At 45.4% G+C, this 19,354-nt stretch overlaps 2 protein-coding genes across 6 annotated transcripts in view; one reads left to right on the top strand and one right to left on the bottom strand.

Moving 5' to 3' along the window:
• The window catches only part of DMP1 (dentin matrix acidic phosphoprotein 1), a 26,579-nt gene continuing 7,225 nt past the window's right edge, over positions 1-19,354 (bottom strand). Inside the window, exons 2-6 of one of the 2 annotated variants that reach the window (XM_086889666.1) lie at positions 3,716-3,956; positions 2,846-2,919; positions 2,705-2,746; positions 1,975-2,229; positions 1-1,867 (exon numbers count right to left, since the gene is read on the bottom strand). In XM_086889666.1, coding sequence (XP_086745792.1) covers positions 629-1,867; positions 1,975-2,229; positions 2,705-2,746; positions 2,846-2,908 — 1,599 coding nt within the window. In that variant the 5' untranslated portion in view covers positions 2,909-2,919; positions 3,716-3,956 and the 3' untranslated portion in view covers positions 1-628. Of the gene's footprint in view, positions 1,868-1,974; positions 2,230-2,704; positions 2,747-2,845; positions 2,920-3,715; positions 3,970-19,354 lie in introns of those variants that run through there. The other variant, XM_023926355.2, reaches the window with a different exon arrangement.
• SPARCL1 (SPARC like 1) overlaps positions 18,493-19,354 on the top strand; it is a 12,934-nt gene continuing 12,072 nt past the window's right edge. The window contains exon 1 of one of the 4 annotated variants that reach the window (XM_023926357.2): positions 18,493-18,826. The gene's annotated coding sequence lies outside the window, so the exon portion shown is untranslated. The remainder of the gene's footprint in view (positions 18,827-19,354) is intronic. The other 3 variants (XM_023926358.2, XM_086889660.1, XM_023926356.2) reach the window with 3 other exon arrangements.

Consider the following 19,354-nt stretch of genomic DNA (forward strand, 5'->3'; position numbering starts at 1 on the left):
TACAGTAGAGTTTGGTGGTTTTAATGGTGATTAAATAAATCAACAGGGTACATTTCAGCTTTGAAATACAAGTGCAAAAAGGATACAGTATAATGTTTTCTGTACATTTCTTACAAAATAATAAAAATATTACATACATCCCATCCTGAAGTGGTACTTCATACCCTGCTGTGCCCATGCACCACCTGTGCTCACCAGCTGTAGCTTTTCCTTTTTATGTGCTGGACATTGAGTTAATGGAAAGCTCCAGCTGGAGTCTGGGCAGATGTGTTTAGAGCAGTGGTAGGTAAACACGAGGGGTGAACACAGGGACCTTTCTGCCCATCATGCCCAGGAGTGACAAGTCCCTGGGGGCTTGTGGGCAGCATCACCCTGCTGGCATTCACAGCTCACAGCTGCTCTCCAGATTGATAGAGAAAATGCCTTTTCTTGCTGTGGTTTGGCATTTCCCCTGTGCCTGGCAACCCCTTCACTCCCTCTGTAGTGTGCCCAGGCTTAGCCCTGGCGAACCTGACTCCATTTTAACCACAGCATCTTCTTGAGAAGAAGTCAACCAGGCTATATGGCTAATAAATTACCCCCTCTCCCCCCACACACCCCCCACCCTGCTGAGGCCATGGGGCACAGGTCAGTACCCATCCTGGCAGTCATTGTCATCATAGTCAGCAGCAGGTCTGTGGCGGAGGGCATCCAGCCGCCGCTTGCGGCCCCTGCTCTCCAGGCTCTGCAGGGAGCTGTCATCCCCGTGGCTGCTGGACTCATGGGTGGCATCCTCCTGGGAGTGGCTCTCCACGTCATCATCATCTTCCTGGGACTCGCTGTTGTCGCTCTCTGTGGACCTGCTGTCCTCAACTGTGTTGTCCTCTGGGCTGCTGTCATCCTCTGGGGACTCTGGGCTCTCAGCTGATGTGCTTGGCACAGAGTCATTCTCATCCTCTGACTCCTCCACAGTGTCCTCTGAGGACTGGCTCTGGTCATCATCATCTTCCCTGGACTTGCTCTGTTCACCCTCTTCTTCCCTGGACGCACTGTCAGGTGTGGACAGCACACTCCTGTCCTCAGCAGAATCCCAGTCGTCCTGCCCTTCCCAGGTCTGGCTATTGCTGTGCTCATTCAAGGTTCTCACCAGCTCTGGGGTCTCCCTTGGCTCTTCATCTGACTGTTCATCAGTGCCCTCGCTGGTCTCCTCCTCTCTGGATGTGCTGTCATCCTCATCCCCCCTGGAGTGGCTGGAGCTTTTTTCCTCTGACTGACTGTCAACAGACTCTTCTGACTGACTGTTGTCTTCCACGGATGGGCTGTCTTCTCCAGAGTCACCATCCTCCACCTCGGGGGACCTGCTGTCACCCTCCTCCCAGCGGTGGGATCCAGCCCACTGGACACTCTCCCAGCTGTTCCCCAGGGCATGGGGGCCACTGTGGCGTATCCTGTAGCTGCTGCCTGGGCCATCAAAGACAGAGGGATCATCGCCCTGCATGGCTTCATCCTGGAAGTCATAGCTCTCCTCCTCCTGGCTGCTGCTGCTGGCCCCTCCGTGCCTGTAAGTGCGCCCAAAGCTGTAGTTCCTGTAGCGCCGGTGGTCTGCCCCGATGCTCTCACTGCTGCTGCTGCTGCTGCTCTCACCGTGCCCCCCACCAGCCCCGACATCCCCACGGTCAGTGTCGTGCTCGTGCTCCCCTGCCCCATCAGCACCAGCCACGTAGGTAGGGCCTTCACCCCTTTCCTCTTCCCCATTGGCATCGAAGGTGTCGTCCCCACTGTCATCCTCCTCGTCCAGGAACCCACCGCCATGGGAGGGAAACCCATTGGCTCTGGCGCTGTAGTGCTCTCCATTGTCACCATTATCAGCGTCACGTGCATCCACGTCCTGTGGAGGTGACAAATAGATGAATGCAAAGCCAGTCACAGCCTTGACCAATGACAGGTTGGGGCCAAGGGAGCTTTCCTGGCTTTCCTCTCCACTCACTCACTCACCAGGAAACCAAGGTCGTTTCCATTGTGGGTGCCCATGTCCTCGTGGTCCACCTGGTTCATGTGCTGAACCTGCCCAACTCGACTTCCCACGTCTTGGCCACTGAGCTCACCCAGCTCCTCATCCATGGCATTCTCACCCATCAGCTCCCTGGCAAGGACATTTTCCCCTGTCTCTGGACTGGCAGGAGGATGTCTGCCATCTCCGCCATCTAGGTGGTTACCCAGCTTGCCGATATAATCTTCATTTGGGGTACCCTGGAGGCAAAACATGACACAGTGCTTTTGATTTATTAAATACCAACCACAACACATTTACTGCTGCTGCTGCAGGATCTCACTCCCAAGCCATGCAAGAGCTCAAGCCTTTTTTATTTCTTGCACCTCAGCCCTTTAGTTATTTCTGCGGATATGAAATAAAATGGTAGTCACCAACAAAAGGGCAGCTCAGAAAAGCCCAAGCTGGGCTAGTTCAGAGCACAGAAACTCCTTTTTCAGGGCCAGCACAGCAAAAGGTGTCAGGTGAACTGGGAACTTTCTCAGGGAGGCAAGTCAAAACAGGGTGAAACCAACCCAGCTTAAAAAGATGGGCAGATGGGCAAAGCTCAAAGACCCACAGAAGCAGGAAATCCCCCCCATGTTGCTGGTCGTAGGATGCCTGCCCAGGGCTGGCTACCCATCCCAGACTTGCCCCCTGAGGGACTGCTACCTCTGAGCGGCACCTGTGGCTTACCTTCTGCAGGGTGCTGGAGTGGGTGGGTTCACGGCCAGGCACCTAAACATATCCAGGAGACATTTGATCAGTGATCAGGGTGCTTTGTCTGGGTAAAACCAAGGGGTTTGGAGTGGGAGTGTCAGTCCAGGGGGTACTTACAGGGTGAGCACAGGCCACGGCCCAGAGGAGCAGCACCAGGAATGCAGCCCTCATGTCAGTCATGGTCCCTGCGGCTGCAACAGGGAATGAAATATTTGCAGGCTAGAGCAAAGCCTTTGCATGTTTCTCTGGCTGGAACTTGGCCCCACAAAGCCCTCCCAAATCACAGTACTCAGCCTGGCATGTCATTAAACAAGCCAGGGATTTGTACTTGTGCCACCTCCTGGCACTTCCTATGCAGAAACCTCCCTTTTGTTTGGGATTTGAAATACCCAGCCATGTACTCGCAGATTTTTTGTCTAAGCATCATTAAAGAGCAGGAAAATTCTCCTGAGTTTCCTGTTCCCAGCCAGTCACCACCTAGCTGAGCTCAGTGGTTGTGACAGGAGCTTGTACCTCATGGGCAGCACTGTGAGACCATGGGCTGCAGAGCTGCACCTCTCACCTGGAATGGTCCCCACAGCTATATAAAATCTCCCACCATTCCAAAGTGGAGCATCCCAATGAGATAACCCCACAGAGAGCTGCATCTCCAGAGCCCTCTGGGTGGGCACCCCAGCAGCACTGCTATCTGGCAGGCAGATAAAGCAACTTTCTTCCAGCTCTGCTCTCATTTTCCAAGCATTTTCTTTAAGTAGCCCAGAACCTCATCCCTATGGGATACACTAACCACGCTGAACATCACCCTGCACCCAAAACACACTGGAACACGCACATTCTGATTTCTTCCCTGACAAAGCAACACCTACATCCCAGCTGATGAGCCTCCTGCTTTAAACCTTGTGAGGAAATTTTCAACCCCTGTTCCCAAATGCTGCCATTTTCCCTCCAGACAATGCCAGATCAATCCAAAGAAGCCAAGACCTTTACCTCAAGGTGTGATGCAAGCCCCTGTCTCCCGTGGTGCTGGAGATGGGATGAGCTGTGTGCCTGTGTTGGAATGCTCCAGTCTGTGTGTCCCAGGGTGGCCAGGCAGGCATTTAACCACTGGGCAGTGCCAGCCCCGGGCTGGGGGCAGCCAATGGCACCGCTGGGCAGCGCTGCTGGGCCTGGAGGTGTCACCAGGAACTGGCCTCCCACGCTTCCTCTGGCCTCCACCAGGACGCTGGCCCTAAGAAAAGCTCCTTGTGGTTGTGGGATGACGAGACAGGCTGGCAGTTAATGACGGACTGTGCTGGCCCTGTATTTTGACTGCTAAATTTATCCCATTCACACACTTCCTGCCATGACACAGGCAAACAACTACAGTGTCAGCCATGCCGAGCACTGGACCCCATCCCAGGGATGGCATCTTGTGAGCAGAGTTTGTCCTGTGCCATGGGCCAGGGTGCTGAAACCCACAGGGACCATTTCCCTGGCAGATCTCAGCCTTGTCCTGTACCTTGGGGCAGAAGCACAAAACCACCCTAGAAAGAGAGTACTCGTCTTATTTTCATGCTCACACAGGCACTCATGCCAGGAAGAAGGAAAATACTAAATGGAGGTGTATAGGGAGCATCCTACACTCTGCACCAAGTGTAGCATTCCAGTGCTCCTTCCAGCTGCTGGACAGGGAGAGGATGAAACCTCTGCTCTGGAAAACTCAGGCCACAATATATGCCATGGACAGGGCTGCAGCTTTGCTGGCATTCACAGGAGATGCTGGCACTGTGAAATAAATGACTGAAAGGAACTTGGGCAGAGTCAGGTTTAAGACAGGCCTCTGTAAACTGCAGGTTATCTGAATTTGCTCAGGCTGTAGAAAACAGCATCCAGATGGCATGCCTCATTCTGGTCAGAGCACCTTGTGAAACCAGACATGTCAGTCTGCTGCTGGGTGTAATTTCATCCTCATAATTTCCTGCTATTCCCCTCCCATTACCAGCACACAGTCCATGTGTGTCTGTCCTGTGAGGACTGCAAGGTGCTGAATGTGATGGGCATAATTTTCTCCTTCCTCCTGCCCCCCATGCAGGGAGGCCCCAGTGCACTGTGGCCCCACTGCTTTCCTCACAGCCCTTGGCCTCAAGACGGTCACCATCAAGCCACTCACTCTTGTGCCCATATCTCCAGCAGATGTTTTCCCTCTTCTTCCCCACCTTATTCCTACCATAGATACTGTGGGATGTATTTTCCTTTTGACCTGTGTCAAAATTATACCCCTGTCCCCAGCCAGATATGAGTTCATGTTGCCAACCTTTTTTAGGCACTTCCAACAATTACTATGTTTCGTTGTTTGTTTTTTTTGTGATGTCAAACCAGCATTTATATCAGCCCTCAAAGAAGATCTGGTGCTGCCTCATGGCCAGGACCTGTGGTGCAAGAAGGAGATAAACACCCAGCTCTGCATGCCTGTCTCTTATAACACAGGTCACCCATTGCCCCACCAGCCACCACACCAAGGTCACTTCACTCCTTTCCACTGGCCCTGGAACATGCACAGCACCAGCACATCCAACAGTGATCACTGACAGCACCCCAACCTGACCCATATTCCTGTAATCTCCAATAGCCCTGGGTCCATTGATGAGGTCTGTCCCCCAGATCCCTTCCAGAGACCGTCCTACAGCATTAGGCAAATTGCCCAAGCAGATCTGCCTGTGTTTTGCAAGGAAATTAAACCCCAGCCCACATATTGCAACCTTACAGATAACCTTATAAAGAAAAAATAATATTAAGGATTATTGTTGTTACATCAGGGATGAGAAATCGATTGAGGGAGAAGCAGCTATCTATTGGATGTTTTAAATGCCACTGAGCATTTCCCCCAAGACCTACCCTACCCTGATGCTCAGTCCCTGGAAGGAAGGTGGGGGAAGCCTGGCCAGGCTAAAACTGGCACCCTCAGACTACCAGGGAGGATGTGGCCAAGTCAGAAATGAGAAGACTGGCAGGGCTGGTAAGATGCAGAAATATCTCTTCTCTGACAGTCTGGACTGTGTGGTCTTCATAAGAACAGAGGAAAGAAATGATTGCAGACAGCAGGAGGGATAAGAGACACCAAAGCCAAAAGAAAGCTGGCACTACGGACAGTCAGATAGTGGAGGAATAACATAACATAACAGCTGCACTCCTCCTTGACTGAGAAAACTCAGCATCAAAAACTCAAGAAATAAATAATGTTCAAAAAACCACTGTTCCTTCTGTTTTTGTTTTTTTCCAGTCCAGGGCATTTTAATAATATTAATGTTGCTGGTGCACATCTCTCCTGAGTAGACCTAAGGGTTTTGATAGCAGCATTAAAAGGAAAAAGATCATTGAATGAACAAGAGAAGGGGAGACTAGGATGAGAGCAGGACCCAAGGCAGATGTCCTCAGTGCTCAGCCAAACACTCAGCACCAGCTCCTACCTTATGGTCAGATCCAAATCCCTTTCCCTCACACTTTCTGGTGACAGGTGTTATAACGCAGTTTCATTTTGTTACCTGAGTAAATATTGCTTGCATTTCACAGCATTAACATGACACATAGCCCAGTAGCTAATGATGACATTTTAATTGTTTGAAGTCAGCACTGATATTCCAACTCCTTCTGGGAATAATCCTTGAAGCTACAAATTCTGTGATATGGAAATACCAGTGTGTTTGTCACAGCATGGAGGTGTGCACAGGTTTGGTTTCTGCTAAGCCTCTAAAATTTGCTACTTCTTGCTGGAAAAAAACATCTCACAGGAGCCTGAGTCCAGGGGTCCTGAAACACATACACACACACACAGGGCACCTGCTAATGCTCAATACCAACAGCCCTCTCTCCTGACAGCACAGGAGTAGGATCATTATCCCACTATTGCATGTCCACCATGGAGTTTCCTCTATAGTCAGAGAAAACAGGCACTATTAAGGCACCAGTCATTTGCCCTATTTCAGGCACCTATTTCAGACATCACAGTCTGTTTGAAGTCTCTGTGACTCTGTCAGAAGGAGGTGCCAACCTTATCCTACTCACAAGATTCAGCATGTCCTTTCCAAAACCTATGCAAGACAAGCTCCCAAAATCCATTATTTCCCACCTCCCATGCCAGCCCTACACTCTATTTACATTTATTTCTAACATTTTTCTGCCATCCTACTCTGAGCAATGATCCCCAGCAAAATCAGCACATCGCCCCGATGGTCTGTTGGGACAAAGGCTCACGGGTGTTGTACCTGCTCTGTGCCACTTTTGCCAAAGCAAAGCACATGGAGAAGTAACTGCTAGCTACATCATGCCCACTGAAGCTGGAGCTCATGGCTGGACAGGTGCTTCCCTGCCAGATGTGTGTGACTGGATTGTCAGGTCCTATAAATCCATATTCATCTGTCAGCTTGGCTGAATTCACTAATTTAAGGCTGTGACTTCATCAGATGTGGATGTCTCATTTCTGCCTGCCCACTGTCAGATCCAACACATCTTCCTGCACACAGGCACTACTGCATCTTGCTGCCCTCAGTCAAAATAAGGGCAGGGACAGATGCTCAGCTCTGCTTCATAGCAGGGACTGGTGTTGACAATGCTGGCACAGCTATCAGGTAGCTCCAGTGCCACTGGGCTGTCAATAGCTCAGCACTGACAGCAGTAATCATAGAAACACTAGTGGGTAATTACAGCTCCTTCATCTTATTCAGAGTACAATATATTATACAATTACTTCCTGCATACAGTTCAGCCCCTTGGGAGGTGGGAGCAGTAAGTATATGTCGATCACAAGCTGCAAGTGGAACAATAACACAGCCTTAATGTGTGAAGCTCTCTGCAGCTTTCACCCTGTGCTTCCTTCCATCCAACTGGAATTGCAGAGATCTGGAAAGGAGCATGGTGTCAGTGCTCTCAGGAAGGAAAATACAGCAGTGATCAGGGGCCAGTCTTGCCCTGATCACATCAGTGAACTGCTTGGGGTGACACTGGGCCAACTGTGCTGTTTGTACAGGTCAGGTATCTGTCTGTCTCCTGTGTCACAGAACCCTGATTTCTTGTTGGAGGGGAAGAAAACATCAGAAGGAAATGACTGATGGAAATGATTGTATGAAACAGGCACTGCAGGAGTGCAAACAGATAATGCAGAGGCACAGGCTGCCCAGACTGGGCAGAGAGGTCAGGACAGGGCTGGCACCTTGAGGGATGATGATGTCTGTATGGAGTATCAGACCCTTCTGGAGAGCGGTCAGCACTCTTCTGATTCCTGTACTGTCATTATGGCTCACTCAGGCTAAATTTACTGCTGCTTGATGTAGATGGACAGGAAGCATTACCACAGTCCCCTGGGAGCCTGGAAAAACTGGACAGACACCATCAATGCAACTCTGAGCAAGCTACTATCAGCAATTTGGCTCATACCTCCAAAGGACATTTGAATCCTCAAAATCCTAATAACATAAAAAAAAATACCGTAAGGAACAAAAAAACCCCAAAAACAAAAAACCAAACCACCAAACCAACGACCAAACACCCCTCCCAAGAAAAAACAGCAAAAAATCCCACAAAGAACCTGAAACCTTCCACTACCAAAACCCAAGCAATGCCAAACAACTCACAAAACCAAAGAAGTCTCAACCAATACAACCACAGAAAATAAAAGCACACCACATCACACATCTGGTGACTTTCATTGGGTTCACAATATAACTTTTTATTAACTATTATTATGTGAGTGCCGTACCCACATCTTCCACAATATTCCATATTGCACAAGGGTCTATACAACAAAAATCCCATAGAAGCTACTCTACTTTATACAGGAATCTACAAGCTTATGATTAATTGCTTTTCAGCAAGAAACAAATATTAAATCCAAGGAGATGTTTCTTGGTTTTCTGTAGCTCCTAAAAGGGTGGTTAAATACTGGGGGGAGGAGTAGGTCAAGCTGAAGAAGTATAAGTGTGTTCTGAATATTAGAGCAACAAAGAAAAATCTGGACTTGCTTACTGGGAGTTGTTTTACGTGGGATTGTTAGTGACAAACCTGTACAAGCACTCAGCCAGCAGCCAAAACACTGGTGTGCATTTCCCAGGGAAGCTATGCACAGCTGACTGCCAGCACCCTAAAATACAGCTCAGGAACATCACCACAGCACCTGACAGCAGCCACCCCTGATCCTGAGGCAAAGATCTACATTTCTGCTCCCCCTTTTCAGGTGCTGTAGTAGGAATTTAAGCTGACTGCTTTTAAGACCTACATTATGAGATCTTCAACTTATTTCCCCAGTAATCAATTCAACCAATTCAGATACCAGTCATAAAGGCTGGATCCAGCCTTCACTCTTAACACCATGATGACTTTAACACTATTTCTTGTTTGATCTATTGATAAATAAAACTTCCTAAGATACCTCCCGCCCCTACAGTTGATCTTTGTCATTTCATACCAATCACTTAATGCTTAAATGAGCACCAATGACATTAAATTCATTACAGAATTATCTGTAAGTGACAGATGAATTCTTACACAGCAGCCTTATTCTGCTGGACAAGTACACTCACATTGTGTTAAATTTCCAGTAGAATTAAATTGTATACCTCAAAGCAGTTGCATATGTGTGGTTGCACATGCCAGTCAGTACCTTTTGACTCAGTCTAGCTCCTCTTCACTCTTCCTGATGGAACAGTGAACAAGAGGGTACTGATGAAGTACCCTCTTTTTACTCTGTGGTTTTTTTTTTGAATGCTGAATGCACAAAAGGATACTGTGCAGGAGATAAGCAGGAATCTTAAAAAAATAAAGCTTATAAGAAATGAATACTGGATAAGCATTGACCCTTATGCACAGAATATGATTTTGCATAACCAGTTACAAACACAGAGATGTGAAAACAGGGAAGACTGATGCAAACAAATGAGAGCAAGGTGCTGTCTGGGGAAGCAGGGTCAAGAACATGTGCTGCCTGTTCCCTACTTGCACAGTCCCACAGCCAGAGTAGGAATACAAAGCTCCCTTCCAAATTTTTTAGTAACTTCAGGGCTTCAGTTATTGGCAAAAGCTTTCCTGAGGCTTTCTAGTATTTGTGACTCCTGACATGTCTGCAAATTCCAGCATTGCCTGCTCCAGTCACGTATGTAACTGTCCTGCAGGAGCAGCCCTGCTCTGCCCCAGATGTAATTACATGATACACTCTGTGGCTTTCTACAAGGAAGTGGCATCACCACCTCTGTCTTCCGTCAGGCTCCTCTCCAGAAGCAACCTAAATGGGAATGCAAAGCCATGAAAGGACTTCCTTCGTCTGCCCAACCATGCAGAAGCAGGAGGATCCCTGGAAGTGTCACCACAGTTTATGTGCCAGGGCATCCTTTACCTTCAGCAGGGTCTTGGCACTCCTTACTGAAGAAATCAGGCCAGAATCACAAAAGCTGATCCATCTCACCCATAATCCTCTCACAACTGTGGGCTTAAGCACTTCACTACCCAGCCCACGTTCAAATCTCGCCTGTGCCCACAGTCATCATCTCTTCATATGACTAATGTACTCCAGCAGGTAAGCTCAAATCTTTCCATTCCTTCCAACTGAAAAATAAATGGAATAAAGGGATGTTTCAGTTTGATTCACTTCCCCATTTTGTTTCTCTTTTCAACTAAACCAAAACCCAAAATAAAGCCAGTGTGAGCTGGCTGAGCATTAACGCAAACAGTGCCCTCAAAGAGGCATCATCAAACCCCACTCAGGTTGTGATCTTTTCCAGAAAAGCTATTTCCCATTAACAAACCCAGCCCTTGCTGTGCTGTTCCAGGACAGCCCCGCAGCCAACAAGGGGCTAATGGCCATGATTCCATCACAGTGGTGCAGTACAGGGAAATGCTCCGCAATGGAGGTGTGGGATGCAGCACAGAGGGGCCGACACGTGGGAGCAAGAGCTGGGCAGGGGCTGGGCACTGCAGAGCCCTGAGTGATGCACAGTTCATCAGCACTTGGGCCAAAACTTTATTTTTAAGTTTTATTGAGCATTTTACGCAAAGAAATATTCCAGACTATAATCCTTTCTTTCGTTTTCTATAACGATTAGATCCTGAAGTGGTGGCCATGGGGATCTTGCTCTATACAATGTGGGGTGTTGCTAACAGGCTGTTCTTTAATGGCTGTGGACCTCAGGACATGAATTCCTGGGTAAAAGCAGGCAACAGCCAGGGATCTCTGCAAGGTGTTACTTCCACACAAGTGCTTTGCTTGCTCCCAGTTTGGATCCCGCTTCCTTCTGAGCACAGAGAGACAGGCACCTATGCCCACACAGGGAGAAGGTACAGCATCCTTCTCCTTCCCACTGACTCATCCTGTGGCAAAACTATAATTTGATTCCTCTCTCCTCAGCTATTTTTGGATTTTTCAGCACTGAAATTAGCATAACTCATACAGACAGGAAGTTACAACATTAGAGGAGGGTTCTTGGAAATGAAAACCAGTCTTTGATTAAAAGAATGATGTCAAAGACCCTTTTAATGAAAAACACCCAAAAAAAGGTATTCTATCAAAAGAATGCTCTGCTTCTTTATTATCACTTAATTTAGGCAAAGGACAATTATAACTGCACTGCATGACTTACCAGGAGCTTCTGCAATGGCAAAGAAATGAACTAAGTTATTTAAATAAAAGTAAAGAACAAGAAAATTCAATAAATAGAAATACAAGTCACTACATGAAACACATCTTGAATACCAGAGTATAACCAGACATGACCATCTGGAATAATCCAGGCGGTCTTCACTCAGAAAGTAATTTGGCACCTCTAAAAAAACGTGAAATGTTTTGCTATAAAAATTCAAGGAGTTCACTGAGGATCAGACACAAATTTTAAACCAGCTCAGCTACATTAAGCCTTCTCTTTGCCTGAAGAGGAAATAAGCCCACCTAAATGCCTTCTGAGTTCCTGGTGCTGGGAAGCAAGAGATGGAGGTGATTTACCAAAATAGCAATATTGATCAAGAATCGATATCAATCTGTTAATGGACAAGAAAAACTCTCTAACAGTTTAAAGTTAGAAAGGGTATGTTTTAATCACAGCACCAGGCAAGTGCAGGAGCCATCCCCATAATATGCACTGTGAGTTGACAAAAGATTCTAGTGTCTATTTATTTACAAAAGTCTTGAATATCTGAAATACTAATAGATATTCATGATACTAACTGCTCCCATTCTCCACTTCATATTAAAATGCATGGTAATGAGTTTAAAAAGTCATTACACCTGCATGGTTGGTTCCCTTATTTGAGGAGGGGGTTGTTTTTGTGAGAAGGGGTCTTCAGAAGATGAAGGAAAACTGCCCTTTCTCACTCTGACCTTTCTACCTTTACAATGGTTGACATTACAAATGACATTTGGTAGAACTCAAATTTTCCTCCCTTGTGATTTTTAATTTGGTTTCCAGAGTAAGGCCTGTGATCTTCCTAAGTCTATTTATCATTTTTCTCACTATAAGCACAGCTAAGCAAACGTTTAATGATAAGTCATTTTTTTTACCCATGTCCGGGGTTCATTATTTCATATCCTATTTCTAACTTAATCATTAACTAATTCTAGCAAGATCTACCTCTAGCTAAAATCTGTAATTTTTCTAAAATCCTTAATTATTTTTTAAATTAATGACTCAAGGCAATTTATGGCAAGACTGTTTCTCTTTCCTCACTCCTCCCCTTCTGACAGAAGGCTCCTGCCTCATCCTGGAAAGCAGGAGAGCACTTGCTTACTGCCCTCCCAGCTCACCCATCTCATTGCCCCTTTTCTCCCCTCTCCCCAGTGCAAATCCAGTGCTCTGAGTGACCCCAAACAGGCATTGGGGCTGCAGTGAAAGCTGTCAGCCACTCCACCACGGATATTTATCTCCCCTCAGCGTCCTGTTCCCTTCTTGTTTCGTGAATTTTGTTTTGAAATAAACAGCTCTTCAAATATCTTTCCCATCAGAAAGCTGAAACGTGCTGGGCATGAATTGCCTTCTAAAACTACTCTCATCAGGTCATTCACAAGTGGTATTTTTAAACCTCTGGCTGGCTGAACAACAGACATTACACCCACCCACCCACCCACAGCTCCGTCTTTGTCTTGTGAGAGGCTGCAAGACATCACACACGCAGATGGCAGGTTTGATAGGAGCCTGACCTTTGTGCTGGCATAAATAACCCACCCTCCTCAGTATCTATTTCTGTTTGAGGAACCAGGAAGCTGCACAGACTTGAGATGCACGCAACAAGGAGAAAAACCTTAGGGAAGAGGAGCAGTCACCAAGAAGCTGGAGACACAATGCCATGGGCAGGGTACCAAAATTCTCCCATGCCCTGAAAATCCTAAAAGCAGCTGCCTGATTCAGGGAAATTCTAGTTGCCCTCAGCCAAGCCAAAACATCCTGACAGCTGCTGTCCCCAAGCTTTCAGGGGCAAGGGAAGCTCCCTGAAATGCTGACTTGGAAGCAGGGTAAGACAGGCCCAGGAGAAGGACAGGCTGGTTTAGCTGTACAAAATCACACTTGTGTTTTCCTGATTCCCAAGGAAGACAGAGCCAGCATTAGAGATGAAACAAGTCACACACTATAAGGAATATCAGCAGAACCAGGATGGTGACAGGAGAGGGTGACACTCCATGCTAAGACCATGCTGTTCCTGAGATAACAAGGAACAGATTAATTGCAGTGTTTCACAATCCTTATGTCTCCTTATGGACCAAGGCTTTGCTGCTCATCACAGAATCACTTAGGTTGGAAAAGACCTCAGCAGCCATCAAGTCCCACCCATGGCCAAACACCATGTTAACCAGACCATGGCACTGAGTGCCACATCCATTGTCTCCTCATGAACAGCTCCAGTGATGGTGACTCCACCATGTCCCTGGGCAGCCCACTCCAATGTCCAATCATTCTTTCTTGTTCAGAAATTCTTCCTAATTTCCAACCTAAACCTCTTCTGGCACAGCTGGAGGCTGTGTCTTCTTGTCCTGTCACTGGTTGCTGGGGAGAAGAGGCTGACCCCCACCTGGCTACATCCTCCTTTCAGGCAGTTATAGAGACTGATAAGGTTCCCCTTGAGCCTCCTTTCTTCCAGGCTAGAAGCACCCAGCTCCCTCAGCCATTCCTCAACAGACTTGTGCTCCAGATCCTTCACCAGCTTCCTTGCCCTTCTGTCATTACCAAGGATCACAGTACTCACTAAACAAATAGCCTTGACAAACTCCTTAGTGTGTCTTGACACACTTCTTACATCAGACTCCCCATCACAAGTGGATTGGCTTTGTTCCACACTTGGATTTGCTTCATGATGCTCCCAAACAACTGCAGAGCCACTTCATAGGGCAGTCAGGTTGGAAATCCAATGAAATGGCACACATGCATAATATAAAACTTGTTTTTCCCCTATCCTAAGATTTAAATCCATCTACACAGGCAGTTTTAAGGCAAGTGCTCAGCAGAACATTAGAAACAAGGAAGATGAGCCACAATGAGCAATCCTTGCTGTGTTACACTTCCTCAGAAGCCTCCAGCCACATTGTGTGTCTGAAATGATTAAGTGAAATAACAATCTGCTCTGGAGACACATTGTACAATGTGTTTTCAGCAGAATTGCTCTTAAAATCCTCATGCTGAACTTCATCTCTTTGCCTTGTTATTAAAGCAAATGCACACTTGAACAATAAGAATAAAGCACATCTCTGCTGTTCCAAAGAACAGAAGGGTACAGATAAGAGCTTTTCAGGTTTGAGCTGTGTCTACCTCTTTCTGGCTTAAGGACTCTTCTTGCTCATTTTCGTTCCTCTTTTTAAGAATTTGGTCAAGAAAATGGTTTTAACAATATAAGCCATTAGCTGAGTCAGTCTGGCTGAAGAGCAAAAATAGCCATCCCTCAGTCTGAGCTTTAAAATAGGTCCTCCCCAACGGCACTCAAATGTTCCCCAGCTGGGCTAGATGTTTATTTCTCTCCCTCCTTTTTAAACATTTAATTTCAACCTATGCAGGCATTGTGGTCAAGCATGACACAGCCCCGAGCAGCAGCTCTCAGAAGACAGGATGGGTCTCTAACACCCTGACTGCATCACAGACAAATCCTGATATAGCAGCAGCAGCAGCAGCACAGGGGGCAGCCGTGCCAGGGTCTTGGCCATTAGGAGTCGCTTCCCACTTCACTGGGAAGCATGGCTCGTTCCATATATCCATGCAATAGGGGTTCTGCCTGGCACTCCTTATCTTCCCAGGCACCATGAAAATCACAGATGGAATTGTATCCAGTACAGCATTTAATGCAGATAGAACAAGAAATAAAAAGGCACAACAGGGTTTTGACTAACTGAGATTGCTGAAGGGTTGGAAAACTCAGTGTAATAAAGTAAAGGAATTGTAATGTGGAAGTTGGCAGAACTACTGCTATATGAAATAAAACACTGATGATGGAGGGCTTCTGGATTAGAGCAAAAGATAAAGTGCAACCACATAGTCTGTATTCAAGAGAACCTGCTTTTAGTTACAGAACTGACCAAGTAACAGGCCAAAAAAGAACACACAGGAAGACTTTTTAAGTTGGTGTCTCTGATTTTTTAAAAAGTTTTTAATGATAAGCCACACTTGGTGAGATTTTTTTGCTAAAAAACTCTTGGGAGATAACTCAGTTTCAACATACTCAGCAGCAGCTCATATGCATTTATTATTATACTCCAGAGATGCTTGCTAATCTCGAAAGGACTCTGGGCATTGCTTTTGGAGTCAAAAGAGACCCTAGAGATTAGTTTTTCAGAGTATAAAAACTTCAGACTAAATTCAGCACAAGGAGCCTCCAGAAGGAAGTCAAGCGTGCTTTCTTTTGAGGAAAGAAAGGAGTAATGTACTAATATTACTTAGTCCAGAGGTTACAATTTATATTTGTCTATATACACATCTATATATTATATTAACTATAATTATCAGTGATTTATTTTCAGTAGATAAGTTAATTTAGAAAGAAATACATGCAAAAGTACTTTGGCAAACTTTCTGGTCAGAATCTCTATTATAAGATACCTAAAGTGCCACAACTGATATTCCCCTTTCTCCCCAAAAATAAGAAACAGAAGCCCCCCTCCCCCCCCCCCCCCCCCAATCCCCCCTTCCAGTATTCCTTAGGTGTGGCACAACTGAACAGAGCTGGTCAGAGGCACCAGCTCCCTCCTATCCCTGGTACAGTCTCCAGTGTTTCTACCTTTCTAAAGAAAACTAAACTCCCCATGAAATGCCTCTGTGGTCCACATGAACCCTATCAATTATTTCCAATAGGAATGGACAAGCAGTACTTGCCAGCATTTCCAATGCAAGTTTCTTTATCTATACTAAAACACTTGAGTTCCAACTTGCTTACACCTTTTCATTTTGGGGTAAAGCATATTTGATGGGACAGCCAAACTTTATTTGTAAATCAGTATGAGCACTGATGTTAAAATTTACTTTACATTTTAAAAATATATGTGTAAATGTTACATGGTGTGGAAGCCAGTGGCTCAACACCACTCTCTTGTGGGCAGAGATATGAACCCTCTGGCTGGACTGAGCATGCAGAGGTGCAGACAGCTCCAATAAAAACAAATGTCTTTTGAGCCTAACACTGTCTCCCCCACAGTCAGTCAGACCTACAGATCTTTGCTGCCAGAGAACACACTGCAAGACAGGCATATTAATAAATATAACGTAAAATCCTCTGAGGTTTTGTTCTTCTTCCTTTGTTTAAAGTGTCGGTTCTGCAGCTGCCACAAGCGAGACAGATAAAACATTTTTTTTTTTCACCTCCCTGTACTCATCTGTCTTCTTTTTTCTATGTTTAATCTTTCTCTATTGTTTGCTGCATATCCTCTTTTTCACTTAGCTCAGCAACTGCCTGCCTCTCCTCTTCCCCCCATACTTCACCTCGACCGCTCTTTCTGGTGAAAGAATTAGTAATCCACTGCTGAAAAGTTTTTCAAAAAGCACACTCCCTGACACAGTGGGACTGGCTAAGGACTGGAGCACTAGGACTGATGGCTCCAAGACAAGCTCAGGCCTCCTGGTGATATTGGAAAACAACCAGAGATCTTCTCAACTGAAGCATTTTGTCATCAAAAGTGAATCGAGACAATTTTGTTTAATGAAGTATTTTATAAATGTGTAACAGCTCTGAAAACAATGTATAATCCCTCAATATCCTCAAAACCAAAGTGTTTCCTTCTCACTGACATGTAAGTCCCAAGAAAGCTGTTTAAACACAGAAACAGGAGACTACAGATCACATACAGTTTTCCAAAAATAACCTTCAAACTCCTACAAATTTCCGCCTCAAGTTTCTACACAGTTCTTCACAGTCTGGCACTTTTTTTTGTGAATTAAGAACTTCAAGGCAATGTTAATAGCCATTATCAGAAAATATTATGACAAAAAGAGTTAATATTTAGCTACCATAAAATTAACATTGCTGTACTTGTCCTAATTTCTGAGTAGCTATCTGAACAGGTTTCTTCTATCAGCTGAGAGTCCATCCATATCGGGAGCATTGAAAAATCACAGCAAAGCCACTTATCTTTAATAATCCAGTAAAGGCAATCTGATGGTACAGCACAGCACAAAACAAAGTTTTGAATAGATAAAACCAATAATCTTTTCAACATGCGCAACAAGAGGAAAAACAAAAGGGAAATCTGAAATATGCCCACTCCTTTCAGACACTGACTGGCTGACAGACAAGCAGAATTTCAACTCCAATAGGCATAAATTAGTTTCCAGGCAGAAAAGCAGAGATAAAAGGGAAAAGGATTTAAAGAATTTCTCATGGACTCTTGTAAAAGGGGTTTTTTTCTGCTTGGTCTACAGAGTGAGGGATTAGCTCTGATTTCAGGCTCTTTTTTGATTTAATTTTTTTTTTTTTTAAATTAACTGTAAACTTCACAGTTGGCCACATGGTCCATTTTTGTACATTTCTCACCGTATCTTATCAACACCCAATGTTTATTACCTTCTTGGGCAAACAGAAGCCAGTAAAACTGTAACTTAAAAAAAGAATTATATTAAAATATTATCTAAAGTGACTGAATTTCCAGCATTTGCATCACATTTCTTACCATTCACACACTTAATTTCATTTTGCTTCAACCTCTCTTCCAGTCACGTCAACACAATATGCAAAGCATCCTCCTTCAGAAGAGAGGATATTGGCAGAATGGGAATTTGAGGCTGGATCTGCTGCCTTTATCACTGGAAATGCCTCTGCTCTTACATTGGTGCATCCCCTCCACTATTTCTGGACAACCTCACAGAAAGTATTCCAGTTCAGGTGGAGCATTTTATGGAATAATGAGATGAGAGAAAAAAAAAAAAATAATAAACTTATTAATGCTTGCAGAACCAGAAGCCACAAAGCCTCTGCTGCAGAGGCTCATGGAGGTTTCCATACTCCTCACCAGCTCGCTCTGCACTGTCGCTGTGGCAGACAGGCAGCACAGCCATGGCAACAGCTTCCAAACAGCAAACTCCTCAGTGTTATGCAAGAGCCTCCAATCAATACTGGGTTTTACATATCTAATTTAGAGCTTCTACCTTTTTGCAAGTTTACAATGCATCATGTGCAGCATACTGAAGCAACTCTGGGCAGTTCAGCAGGGACTGGCATCCCCCGTGTTCCACTTTCCCCTGGGCCCACAGTGTGGCTGCTCCAGCAGATCCCTTAGTTCAGCTCTTCTGGGAGCAGCTGATGCAGCAGAAACTCTTGGACCTGCTCCCTTTGGCTCCTCTCCCTGCAAAACACTAAATGTGTCCTTCCCACAAAGCCACTAATCTCCACTGGCCCAGAGCCCGTGAGCACTAAATTGTCTTTCTGATTCACTTAATCCAGCAGAATTCCAGCAGCCCATTGCCCCCATCTCGTCCCATGGAAGCCTAGGATTCCTTGTTCCACCAAGACCCAAAGAGTACCATCTTCCTTCACTGAAGCTTGCAGAGCAAGGCACTTGCTGAGAGGGTCTGTTTCAGACTCCAAAACACATCTCAGGAAAAGCAGCAATATTTTGCAAGGCTCAAGGATTTCCAGTACATCAGTGGCAGGCCAAGAAGGAGCACCTCTTCTACTGCTATGGTACAGTTTCTTCTTTATTCTTAATTAAAATTTTAGAATATTTTATATCTAACTCTCTGCATTTTTTTTTTCACTTACTTCAAAATAGCTGAAGCTTTCATACAGTGTCATCTCTTTTAAGGATAACACATTTCAGAATGTGAGTAGAACAGAAATAGTTCAGAATAGAACAGAAAGAAAAGTCCTTTGTAAGAGGAAACAATATGTAGTTGCTGTGTTGAGGAAGACAACCCTTATTTTACCAATGGAATAATTATTTTTTGCAGTGATCTTGCAAAACAATAAAGCATTATGGCAAATAAGAGTCAAGAAAAGTACACACCTCCTTTGGAACCATACAGTGGCCCAGATGAAAGCCACGGCGTGACCTAATTTCCCAACACTTCAACAGTGTCTTGAAATATCAGTTTAGGAACCTTTGTCCAATAGACAAGGCCAAAAAACCAGATTCACCTTATTTTCTCATATTGGAGAAGTAAGAGAGAGAAACTCTGGCTGGTCTTGGAGGAACCTTTAAAAAATATGTTG

This window comes from Cyanistes caeruleus, chromosome 5 (assembly GCF_971803275.1).
Source record: "Cyanistes caeruleus chromosome 5, bCyaCae1.hap1.1, whole genome shotgun sequence".
NCBI classification, from domain to species: Eukaryota; Metazoa; Chordata; class Aves; order Passeriformes; family Paridae; genus Cyanistes; species Cyanistes caeruleus.